Here is a 13,391-nt window from a genome sequence, read left to right on the forward strand (position 1 = left end):
TGGGCCAGTGGTAGTTGAACTGCTGTGTAATCTACACCATGAGAATAAGTTTAGAGACATTTTCTCGTTTTCATACAACAAATTGGAGCTTTTTTCTTTGATACATTAGTTTATAAAATGTGCTTCTTTTTTTTTATCTGTGTAATCCCGAAGTGCTTCGACGCTGGATGTGAGGTGTGTGTCGTCCCTGTGCGCCTTTAAAAGCCTGCCCTGCTGGCGGCGTGGGGAGGACGCACATTCGAGAGCTGACAGTTTAATGGAGCAGAAAACAAACAGCAGCAAGGATTTTTAGACTCCCAACATTTAAAAGAAAAAAAAAAAAGCTTTTCAAGTGTAACATGAATTCTTTAACCCGTAAAACCTGGAAGAACCTCTCCATACATGTGAAGTTGCTCATGTCAGTTCAGGCTTTGATGTGTTGCATTATTATTTAATGTTATTGAGTGTTTTATTAATGCTTATGAATAATATGTGGGAATATTTGTTTCTCTTATCAAGCTCTGGTTATTGTTAGGAAAGCACTGATGCACTTTTTTCACTTCTGAGTACGATACCGATGTCTGAGGTTTGGCATCGGCCGGTACCGACCCGAACAGAAGACCAGCTGCATTGACTTAAAATGTTTCTGCTTTTGTTCTGAATGACACATTTGTCTGATAACTCTGCACCAGCACAGCACACTGAAATACACCAACGGCTTCACAAGCTTGGTCAATCATGTGAAAACAATTTGATTTTGTTCCCTCAGTGCAATTAGGAGAAGATCAGCCAATGTGAAAAAAAATCAACTGAAACTGACAAAACCAATAGGTTGACTGCTTTGGTCTAACATGTCCAAATAATTTGCGACAAGCCTTTCATATGGTTCACAAAGTGCAATTAGGAATTCTAAATATGATGTAAAATATATAACAAAGCACCTGGCTCTATAGATCTGCCCTTATTGATTCAGCACATTGTCACTGATACCTGATCTAGATTTTATTTTTTTTTCAATATCAGGACCGATACAGGTATTAATATCATATTGGTGCATCTCCAGTTATTATCTTACATCTCGAATTTGTGTTGATACAAAGCAGAAATAAGGAACTTTTTTTTGTGGGTTATTTTATTTCAGTTTAGCAAATTCCATGACAACCAGAACCAAGCTCTGATTCAAAATCAGACTGATTTCGAATGTGGATCGAAATCAGTCCGATCCACATTCATTTAAAATCAGTTATTATTTTTCCCTTTTTTTTTTTTTTTTTACTAATACTTACTGTTCTGATTAATTTAGGGTCACAGATATTTTGGGTAGAAGTGGGAAAGACTGGCAAAATTCAGACTAATGATCAGACAAATAACAACAGCAAAGAAGCTTTTCTTTTTCTGCAAGGGAAGGAAAAAAAAAACAACAGAAATTGCAGATTTACTGCAAACCTAATGTCATCAGATCTGAGTGACTCAGATTCAAACATACACAGAGCTTTACTGTGAAATACAGCAGCTGCAAAGACGATCCAGGTGGACAGAGGACATGTCTCCCAGAATGCTTTGCATCTGTTGCTCATTAAGATATTGCAGCAATCAGTTGAATTGAAGCTTTCCTGTTCATATCTTCTACAAAGTGCAAACGTATCAAACTGTTTCTGTGATGATAATGAGGCTTCGTCTCTGTCTGCTTTTCTCCGACAGTCTGAAGAATCAGATATGTGTCCAGTGAGCGTTGGACGCTGATGAAAACACCAACTCCTGGATTGATGTCAGACAAGCTGTGGTCAGCTTGCCCTGCTTTCTCTGCCTCTGTCCTGCTCATTCAGCCGCCTTATCATCATTTCAGGTTTTTTTATTTTATTTTACTTTTCTCTCTCTTTCTCTTTCTTCTCGCTCTGAGTATTTCAGCTGCCCAGACCAAGAGGAGTTATAAAGGAGTGTTTTTTTACTATTATTATTATTATTATTATTTTTATTTGGAACAACTTTCGCATGACCATCTCCACTATCAAAACAAGAGGAAGCGCTTCGGCCTCCGTCCGCATCACCAGGCTGCTCTGACCGCTGAGCTCTGACGCTCCGTTGGAAACTCTGTTCGTTTGTTTACTTTTCCGTCTTTCAGTCTGAACGAAAACATCCGGGTGGATCTTATGCTCAACAGCTTCTCCAAAAATGCATGGACAAAGCTCTACTTTTTTTCAGTAGAACATCGGAAACTTTATGCTGAGCTTTGAACTGAGGAAATGAGGGTTTGTTTGCTACTTACTTGAAAGAAATGAAACATTTTTAATTATACATTCGATATTAAATATGGCTTCACCATCTGTCTTTTTTTTTTTTTACTCCCCACACAGAAAAGCTTTTACTGGATGCAGTGCTTTCTTGTCGTAGCCCTAAACCCTTTTGCAGCTTGAGATAGGTTGATAGCAATAATAACACTGCTCGAACTCTTACTATTTTGTAAAGTGTATCTGTCTGTTTACTATGCTAAGCGAAAATAGCTTTTCTTTGCAAGACGATTAGTATGATTCTAAATCCCGGCGTCTGTTCTTTTGTTTTGCTGCTTTTGTTTGTTGGTGGATCAATCTGCTAAACGAAGGATCCACAAATGTTGGAGCTTTGAGGGACAATTCTAGATTTACAACAACCTTCACACCAAGGTGAACAACGTGAGAATATTCACCACTTGATCAGAATCCTAACACTGGGGAAGAGAAGCGAGCGTCTCCATTTTTGCTGGTTGCAAGCAGAGCTTTGAAATGCAAAAAAGGAGAAAAATGATCAATAGACCAAAACAAATGGAGTAAGAAATGGATTGAAATATTCATTTAAATGTGGGGGATTATGAAATATTGACTTTTTTTTTAGCTTTATAACATGTTTTAATGTCATTCTTTCATCAAAAACATACCTGGAGTGTTGCTTTGACTCGTTCATGCATGTTTGAGAAATCTTCCAATCTCCCGTGGCAACCATTTGGGGACGCCTCATTTGATGCGCTCAAAATTTACCCAAAGTTTTGCCTAAATCCCAACCTACATCCCTTGGCAGCTTGGAGGAGGAGCTTCATCTCTAAGGCGGAGCTAGGTCCACCCAGGCGTTTTGCACAGCTGAATGGTTGCCACGGGAGTTTAAAGGATTTCTCAAACATGCATGAAAGAATAAAGGCAACACTCCAGGTGTGTTTTTGCGAGAAAATAACATTAACATGATGTAAAGCTCACAAAAGTTGCTATTACATAACACTGCCCCTGTAAAGCCTCTGGTGACACTGAGATTATTGTTATTTGACGTCTTGCATTAAATCTGTCTGAGAAAAACAGGAAGTGCCTCAGCTGAGCGTTTCCTGTATTATCTTGTTATATAGACTTAAAACCACAGAACAATTATCTGTCCGATGAAATGTTATGTTATGAGCATCTGGTGTTTTGAAACCTTGGTGGCAGTAACGAACTCTGCTGTTGGCTTTTCGGTTTAATTTTCCTTTCGGCTCACACCCAAAGCCTGGTCATGATCAATATCAGATCGGTGTATCTAAACCAAGATAAATGATGAACTTGGTCGCTTTAAGTCCTTTTAATTCTCGCAAAGTATTTCATATGATGTCTACCACGTGTTCTGCTCTGGGGGGATTTGTTTTGCTTTTTAAAGCAAATTACATAATGCTGGTGAAACGCTGTCAGGGCTGCAGGTTTGGGAAAGTCCCATTTGGACGTCTGAATAGTGTTCGTCTCAGGGAGGAGCACCCGTTTGCTTTAGGCTCATAAACGCTGCAGAGAGAGAGAGAAACGGGGAAAAAGTCATTTGAACTGAAACCTCTCCCCTTTAAAGCTTTTCAGAATGTGTATATGGCAAGGACTGAACCATAACTGTCATGGCTTTGTAAAATAATATTGTTGTGGATTCCTGTATGGAAAATTCAGTCATAAAACACGCACACACAAATATATACATATATATAAAATCCTAAGCTTATGTAGCACTTTTCTTTCTCAGATGTCATGTTAATAGACATATTAAAGCCAGTATTTGAATAATGAGGGTTTTAAGAGAACTATAAATGGTAAATACACTGATGTTTTGGGTCAATTTAGGATATTATTGCTATCTGTTTACAGTAGAAGTCATTTTATTCACTCTCAGTTTCAGTGCTGATCAAAGTGTAGCTTCGACTGTTGTCATACAAAGTGCTTTTTCTGAACAGACCTCTTTGAGTTTTGACGTCTGGAATCACTTGAACACAGAGCTGGACTGTTTTTATGGAGCGCGGGACTCGGAGCGAACGGCTGAGGAACTGCTGGCTGATGTCACAGCCGCTGCAAGAGATCCAAACAGCGACGACTTTAGGACTGATTTTAATACGACCATCAAGATTTGCACGTGTAATTTGTTCTTGCGAGGTAGAGGGGGGTGAATGATCTGCTTTGCTCATCTAGCAATGATAACTCTGTTGATCAGCCATGTTGTGTTTTTCACAGGTCGCCCAGGAATCATAAGCCCCGCCTCCCTTTGTGCGCCGAGTTTGTGTTTTGTTTTTGTCCAAGAAAAGAATAAAAAACACCTGCAACAACATTCATTCTGAGTAATTTGCAGTTATTTTGTGAAGTTGCTGGTTTTTGATGAAGCATATGGCAACAACAAAAAATTTGAATTTTTTTTTCAGAATATCAAGAAAAGCAAAAAGTTATTTTTAGAATTTAATGCTATTGCAACAGTTACACTTTACATCGGTAACAATCACACATTACAAAGTTTATATTCGCTTCAAAATCACTGTTATAATCACAACTAATTTATACACTAATTCTGTTTATACGCAACCAAGAAAGGGGAGCTGTTACAAAATGATTCACTTGCTGCATTCTTGTTGACAGGAGGCTCCACTTGTGCTTTTCAAAGACATACAGTTGTATAATTGCACATTTGTTTGCAGCTGTTTTCTCATGCAAGCGTAAACATTGTGAGTTGGCACATTCTGACAGGAGCTGAAAATAGACAGAAATGACCAGACTGAAATCTCATTATCCAACAATGACTTTGCACAAAAACTACATGGTTTGTGAAGTCGGAAGACCATTCCTGACCTGATCAAGGCAGCATAATAGGTCATCTTTAATATATCTTAAGTAAGTAATCACTGTCATTATGATCTCAATAATGCTGCTTTTATATAAGTAAGCAAAAATACTTACGTAAACATTTTCATTTAGGTATACTTTTTTTTTAAGGTGACACTCTAACTGTGGCTACATGTAGAGGTTGGCTCCAAACAACAACTAGGGGAACCCTTTAGAGTAGCACATGCATATTTCATATTGTTAGACTGATAAAAAAACACAACAAAGTATGAATATTTGATCAATCGAAACATGTGCATCACTTTCACCCTCGGACTAGAACAGAGCGCTCCACTGTGTTTCTGATCCATGTTTCACAGTCTGAGGAGGCGGGTCGCCAAAGGGTCACGTTCAGGGCCAGGGTAGCCTCCCCACTGACCCCCATTATCTGTATAATAGACACAAAATAAAGTCACTCAAAAAGCCCAATATTAGAACCTGAGAGGGTTTTCTTTGAAAACCAGCATTAAAAATGTCCAATTTTCAGGAACGGCAGCTAAAGCCGCAGGGAATTATAAACTGCTGCAATGCAATTTTCAGGCATAATTTCCAGTTATGACGCGGTGAAAGCTGGTCTTTGTGATCAAAGCGTTTTGATCGGTGAAGTCTATCGTTTGAAGAGCTGAATAAATGTGAAGCCGTTTATTGCTCACTCCCCTATATGTAAATTGTGAAAACGGAGCACAGATCTTTTGGAACGCCTCACCGAGCACTCCGTGGCCGGTTCTGATTATCCCTTTGTCCCGATCTGCAGATTCTTAATGCTGGCCCTAATGCAGCCATCTGCGGATGCAAATGAAGCCCTCGTTGCATCAAACCGTTAATTCATCTTCTTGGAGGAAATGAAATCCTCTCGCTGCATACAAAGTGGATGAAAGTTATCAGAGAAGCTAATGAACATTTATCTATTTTTAATGCGACATTAATAAAATATTTTTTTTTTATTCATAATTTCCTCACGGTGAAGCACAGCCTCATTAAACTCCCCTAAGGCCGTCTGCATGCTCTTCTCTCCTCACTAAAGCAGCGTTTTCCTTACTGTAACATGAACGTTGTTAAAGGACAGGAGGTTAGTTTGATGCTCCTGATGTTCAAACACACACAATGGATCCCATTGGCTCCTACAGCGCACAACCACAGAGTCTTTTTTGCTTTGCCACCAGTGGACCATGACAGCTTAGTTTTCATTGATTCTAAAATTGTACAATTTGACATTTTGAAGAAAAAAAATTGCTTAATGGAAACATAGCAATTTCAGAAAAATCTTCTTTTTCATTAAAGCGCTTTAGTTCTATGAGGAGGTGTTTTTTTCCAGTCATATCAAAATTGGTTTATTTTACCAAACACTTTATTGCATCATACGAGTCACATGATCAGCAACCAGATGTTGCCACTGACACAAACCACGAAGAAGACAACAGGAAGTAGTTGGAGGATGATACCACGGCATGTTTTAATGACTTATCACATGAACAAATTTAATCAAGTGTGATTTTATTTATTCATTTTTTTACTTAAAGGAAACCCCACAATTGCGAATTTGTGTTTTTTGGACATTATCGGGATAATAACAAAGTTTTGTACACATTTGCAGTGGAAACATAGCCAGTGTGAAAGCCTGACATGAAATCCAGGGTTTAGTCCATATTTAGCCTTTTTATGGATATAGATTTAAACTTTTGTTTTAAGTGTTGCTTTCAGAAAATCTTCTTACTTTTTCTGTCTCTTGCTCATGTTTCTTCTTTAGGCATTTTGAAGTTCTACTTAAGATATGTCTATGATCCGCCAGCAGGAGTGTGTATAAAATTATTCCATGAAACAAAAGCACACGTATCTTTTTTTCTGGAGAATATTGACAAAACAGAGAATTTTGCACTTCCAAGAAGAAGCAAAATGACTTATGATCAGCCTTTGTTCAGTCTCCATGGTAATACACTCTGACATATACCACTGCATCCGGATATTTTCCAGTAGACTTTCATCTTTGACATCTGGACAGAAGGAAGTAAGCTGCTAGCTGGATTTAAAGATGTTGCTATTGAGACAAAAAACAAAAGCGTACTTACAGTATGTCTTACAGTGATGGGACATTTGGCTCTTTTCAGAGTCAGTGCTGTTGGTACAGCTTCCCAAAATCCAGCCGGCACTTTTGGCTCCCAGACAGCTCTAAATGTTTTACCATCTGTAGCCTCATATTTTAGTTTAATTTGGCAAACATGAGCAACAAAGTACATTAAAGACCTTCTGTTGTTGTTGTTGTATCAATCTTCCAGAACCTCTCACGTCTTCTGGTCTGCTCTGCATCCCCAGAACCAGAACCAAACGAGGAGAAGCAGGATTCAGCTTCTATGCACCACAAATCTGGAAACAAACTTCCAGAAAACTGAAAAACAGTCATAAGACTGAGTTCCCTTACATCAAGGCTAAAACCCCAGCTATTCAGAGCTGCCTTTGATTCATAATAACTGGAACATTGGAAAAAGTATTTGATGTGTATTGATGATTTTAATGATTTGACAAAATACAGTACCGGTTTCTCTGGTTTCACAGTTGGTGACTGATGTGTTTATGATGTAAAGCATTTTGAACTGCCTTGTTGCTGAAGTGTACTAAAAAAATAAACTTGATTGATTGACTAAAAATTGATGCCAATCAACTATGCTACAGCTTTGAGCTGGTTGGTGATGTTAATTTGTTTCTTTTATCTCTTTGAAGATTTTTAAGAGGTGTTGTCGATGCTGTTGGCAGGAAGTCTGTATTAGAGCAGATCTGAAGCCTCTGACTTGAGACACTCTGTTGTTGTATAACACTTTGATGAAGAGGATGCTCAGAGTCTTCTGTAATTTCCTTTATTTTATGAAGAACATTTTCTATGTTCTACTCTTTGCACTTTTATTTCCACAACATGTTCCAAGCTCAGCAGCAGGAACACTGAATCAAACAGGAAGTGTGGATTGCATCTAAGAAACAGTAAAGTGAAGTTGCTCTCGAGGCGTTTGAAAGCGTCTTCATTTATTCTCAGAATAAGCACAGGCCTCTCAGCAGGCAAACAGTTGCCACCAACTATCTGCGGGACGCAACGCGTTTCCGGAGCAGGACAAGGTGGAGGGCTTGGTGTCGTTCCCACTATGTGTTCTCTGCAGTTGAGTTCACATGGTGGACGTAATCACTCTTGAAAGGCAGGAGAGTCACATTATCTGTAATCGCCACGCACCACAAAAGTCTGTCGGCACATTGTCATCTCCTGTCACATCGTCTATCAGCCCTTCTGAAAGCTCTTTGTGGCTGAATGAAAGCTTCGCTCTGACATTGTAGCTGTGCTGTCAGACTGAGCTGAGCTGGAGAACATTTTCACTCTGGGTTGATGTTAGGACAAAAAGAAAAGTAAAAACGGCGGTAACACTTTCTTTGACGGGGTGTGCGTAAGACTGACATAACACCTGTCATGAACATCACTGAGTCTTTATGAATGTCTATGACTGTTGTCATGAAGTGTCATGCAGTAAATAATTACACTTTTCATGTAAAGTTGCTTTAAAAGTTGTATTAAGTGCCATTAAAAGTGCCAACATTCATTGTTTTGTAAATAATGACACTTTAATGCAACGTTGTCACTTTTGATGGACTTTCATGGCAACTTTTAGAGCAATTTAGCATTAAAAATGTCATTATTGAACACCTTGTCAGATAAAGTGTTACCAAAAAGACTTCTGTAATCATTCAGATGATTTCTGAACATGGTTCACTGCAGCTATGCTAATGGTGCAGCGTTTTATCTGCTTCTTTTGATAAAGATTTGACTCTTACTGTAACTTTGCCCACAGACATGCTGGATGCTGCACTACTGACCCGCATAAAGTACAGTCAATCAACCAGTAATTAAAAACATGCTCATTACCCGTTGATCGACTGACCGATAATCAGATCATTTGTTTTACTCAACTTAGCTTCTCAGCTTTTGGACTAGCCTGTGCTGAAATGTTTGGTGTTGCGTTGCTTGCAGCATTTTCAAAACTGTTCCAACTTTTTTTTGGTCAGCTCAGTCAATAGATGTTGTATACCAAGTTTCGTGTCGATCCAGTTTACAATGCAGAAGAAGTGATCCGAAAAAAATCTAGTGAAGTGGAAATGTGGGTGGCTTGTGTCACATGGCCCAGAATTATGCAAGAATTAAGCTGACAAGGTTTTTCAGGATGGAGCTTATGATTTGGGAGTTATTAGCCAAAACGCATTTTCATTGCTTTATCTCCCCATGACTTTTGCAGAATCGGATTTTTTCTTTTTATATCTGAACTGATAAGAGTTTTCTACCAGACTACAGTATCTGAATTTTTCCAGCATCTTCTGGACAATTTACCGGAGAATAATAATAACTAGAAAATTCCTGAAATTGAAATTTAACCAGGACCTGCCAAAGTGTGCCGGTCGGTTTGGACACAGCATTCTGATTCTAAAAATTAAGCTAAGCTTAGCTAAAAGATTACAAAGTAGCATGTGGAGAAACACAAGAATGTTGACTAACATGGACCTGCAACATTCAGTATGTTAAAATTAATGCATAAGCTAAAATTAGTCAAAATGCTAATGTTAGCATGAATGCTGTGAGTAGCTTGTGGGGCATCACTAGCATGTTGTCCTACATTCACTTCCTCCATTGAGTATACTGAAGTTAATGCTGTAGTTATAGTTAATGTTTAAGAAACAGCTAAAATGCTTATGTCAGGGAAAAGGCTCCTAGTGGGGGGCAGTGAAATGCTAATATTTGTGCTAATGCTAATGCATTGCCTTGCTGTGCAAGGCAGCGCACTAACCTGAGAGGAAAAGATAATACAGGCTAATATTATTGCACTGCCTATGTCGGTGCAATAACCTGAGAGGAATATTGAGGCTTTTATTTTGAAATTTTCAGTCAGCTTCATTTTAGACAGTTGAGTCTAAAAACTCAACTTCTCCCCTGACAAAAGCGACATTGGAAGCCTGGACCCATCAAGACAGATCTGTCCTAGGGGACGATTTCACCAATCTTTCAAAAGAGCAAACGTCCCCAGCTCCCAACGTTTGCTCTGAAAAGAAGACAGTTGAGTCTAAAAACTCAACTTCTGCTCTGACGAAAGCAGCATTAGAAGACCGGACCCATGAAAAGAGATCTGTCAGAGGGAACGATTTCACCAAACGTCGCGAATCTCCCAAGGTCCAAAAACCACCAATCTTACCCGGCTGCAACATTTGCAATGAAGAGCAAAGACGTCGCTCTGAAATGAGCAAACGTTCCCGCAGACGTCACTCTAAAAATTCTTGTTGTACCTTGTTTTGACTGATAGCATGTTACATCTTTCACGCTCCTAGTTAGGAGACATTAGGAGACAGTAACCCAGAAGAGACCACTGTCCCAGGTAACGATTTTTCCAATATTCCCAAAGAACAAACATGGAGACAGGGATATGGATATGGATAGATATGTTAATGAACAGTAAAAAAAACTTGCGTAAAGTGTAAGGGAGTTGTAATTACAACTGTCCATTCATTTCTTCCATCCATTTTCTTCCGCTTATCTGGGGGGTGACCTTTGAAATTAAGAATGACGGTCATTAGAAAGATTTGCAAAAGAAGTGGTACACACACACACACACACACACACACACACACACACACACAGGTTCCTATTAGGCATGCCAGTATCTAATAACATGTGACCACATCCTCATGCGATGACCTGAGGTGTTGGACAAAGTTAAAGACCATAACAAACATTCACTTTGACTCTTCCACCCTCACATTACCATCAGGTCGGCACAGAGAGGATTCGCCAGTTTGCCCCTTAAATTGCGATTGCAGTCAGAAACAAGAACACCGCTGGCCTGTCAGACACTGCTGGAGTAGTTTTGGACAGAACGGCGGAAGGACTCGCTCATTGCACCTTTTTGACGACCCTGCAGCGTGAAGTGGTGAGCTTCAGCAGCGCTGCAGGGAGCTGGACCGACTCGGTAAACGCGTAAACGTAAAGGTCTATGCAAAGGTTGTCAGGCGGAACTTCTACTGTCTGAACTGGGCCCTTTAAGCCTCCCATAAGACATCGCTCCGGATACTCCCTACCTTTGAACTTCATGAATGCTTGATATAGTCACCTTCGGATGGGGTGGAAGAAAAGCGCCATACAATGCATTCAAGTTGAAATGTCAAATTTGATTGTGCTTAATGCATGATGCATGAGGCCAAGGGTAGAGCACAAGGACGGCGCTGAGCGAGACGCTGCTGACTCACACCAGTGATTGACAGAGGGGCTAAGATGAACCCTTCAATGAAAATGCCTATAACCTTAACATAATGCATAAATGCATGATGAAGCATGAACGAGGACTTTCCCTCCCTGAGTCCAGTCAGCTGGATCGACGGTAACCGGTTCAGACTTTGCACTCATTTGTGGCATGAAAGGTTTAATCATTATTCAACATGTCCAGATATTACTGTTACTGTATTCATGTGTAAAGTTCTAATTTGTGGATTATCAGTTTTATTGCTGAATAAATGTTGCATTTCAGCTGGAACCTTTGATCAAAGTACCTAAGAAACTTTTTAAAGATCTTTTCCAAAGTCCCAATGAGGATTTTTTTTTTTTTTTTTTTTACGTTTTAATGGAGAAACGTTGTTGTGATGATGTACTGAAGGCTTAGTGTCAGAAAGAGCTTCTTAAAGACACAGAGGCCCAATTTCAAATCGCAAAGTCAAATGTCTTTTGAGTCATGTTACAACATTTTATGACAATTGAAGGAAACATAGTTACTTGATTGTGCTGTAAAATGGTTTTATCTGCCTGAAAAATACATAACATTGCCACTTTAATGTTGTTTTAAATAGTTAAACTCTACAGAAAAGTGCGTTTGCATCTTTCAAAGCGAGTCTCTGAAACATTTGATTGATAAATAATGTGATAAATAATATCACATAAATAATATCATACGTGACGTGTAAAATTGTGATTTTTCTAAATAATCAAATAATCATTTAAAATAGCATTTAGTATTTATGCAGGTTAATCCTCGTCTCTTATTAAAATTTGCTTAATTATTTGAAACCTTGTTGGAACTATATACTCCACCAACGCTTTATTCTTTAATTCTCCCTAAAATTAACAAAAACAACAGGTAGTTAAAATACCAAAGCACCAAAGACATGACATTTTTAAATCACTACAGCATGTTTTATGTGTTTGAAAGGAAACAATAAAAGCCTGGTTCTTCTTTAGCGTACCTGGGGGGAAGAAATCTCCTTCAAATCAAACCTTTCTAAAGGATAAAACAAATCTCCAAATATGGGCAAAGACAGAGAAGTGATGAGTCTGAAGGGAAAAACAGATCTGCCTTCTCCGTTAGTCTCTTTATCTGAGACAGACACATTCACCTGATATGAACTCCTAATTAGGAAATTAACGATGCGTCTGCAGATGAGCATCTGGGTAAAATGTGTTTTCTTGGATGAATATATTTAATTAGCTTCACTGCTGCTGGTTTCAGTTTTTGCTTGATGCGTAGCTTAGCCTGAAGCACCAACGCTCTTCATTTATTACTGCTCAGACGTCTGATGCGTGTTATTTGTGCAGTTCTTCAGAGGACAAGTTAAACTTGGACTGGCTGATAAATTAGAATGATGGATTAAAGAACATTTATTTATAGCCACACGCTTCACCAGAGTCCAGACAGCCAGAGTACCTGTGAGCAGGGAGGGCTGAGCCTCCGGACGATTTGTTGGCTGTAGTAACTCTGTGTGGATGGGGAGCTTTGAAAAGTGTCTGACATGGATCATGGTGTATTTTTATCCTCTCTGACAGACTTTTCACTGGGGAAACACAGCAGGAATGTTCCTGCTGCTGAGGCTTCAGTCGTACGGTTGATGCCTGTTAATCAGGATGCAAAGACTGAGTGGCGTCGATGAGCTGAGACCTACATGATCATCCCAGTTTCAGTGGGAGTTTGGTAAAATGGGGCAGAATTATGCGTTTTCCAGGCACATGATGCCATTTTATAGCACAATCAAGTAAGTATGTTGACCTTAGTTGTTAAGAAATACTATATATATCAAGTATAACTTAAAATAAATGTTACTTTGTAATTGGGCCTTTGGCTCCAGCTCTTTCTTACTCTCCCCTTTCAGGAAGTCATCACAACATGGCATCTCTATTAACCCTTTAACGACGTTTTCACCAGTGCAAACTGAGCTCAGCAGATGCTCAGTTCCACCAGGTGTTTGCTGATTGCTGCTGGCTAGTCTGAAGGATCTGAGTTGGGGAGTCGCAGGGCA

General features: G+C 39.2%; 1 protein-coding gene across 2 annotated transcripts in view; it reads left to right on the forward strand.

Moving 5' to 3' along the window:
• Nucleotides 1-4,555, forward strand: part of zmat4a (zinc finger, matrin-type 4a) — an 82,007-nt gene extending 77,452 nt beyond the window's left edge. Inside the window, exons 7-8 of one of the 2 annotated variants that reach the window (XR_003597549.1) lie at nucleotides 1,681-1,825; nucleotides 4,184-4,555. Coding sequence is in view for 1 of the 2 variants with exons in the window: in XM_028033321.1 (XP_027889122.1) it covers nucleotides 1,681-1,708 (28 nt within the window). In the remaining variant the exon portion in view is untranslated. Of the gene's footprint in view, nucleotides 1-1,680; nucleotides 2,328-4,183 lie in introns of those variants that run through there. The other variant, XM_028033321.1, reaches the window with a different exon arrangement.
• The last annotated feature ends 8,836 nt before the right edge of the window (nucleotides 4,556-13,391 follow it).

The sequence above is a fragment of the Xiphophorus couchianus genome, chromosome 12 (assembly GCF_001444195.1).
Source record: "Xiphophorus couchianus chromosome 12, X_couchianus-1.0, whole genome shotgun sequence".
NCBI lineage: Eukaryota > Metazoa > Chordata > Actinopteri > Cyprinodontiformes > Poeciliidae > Xiphophorus > Xiphophorus couchianus.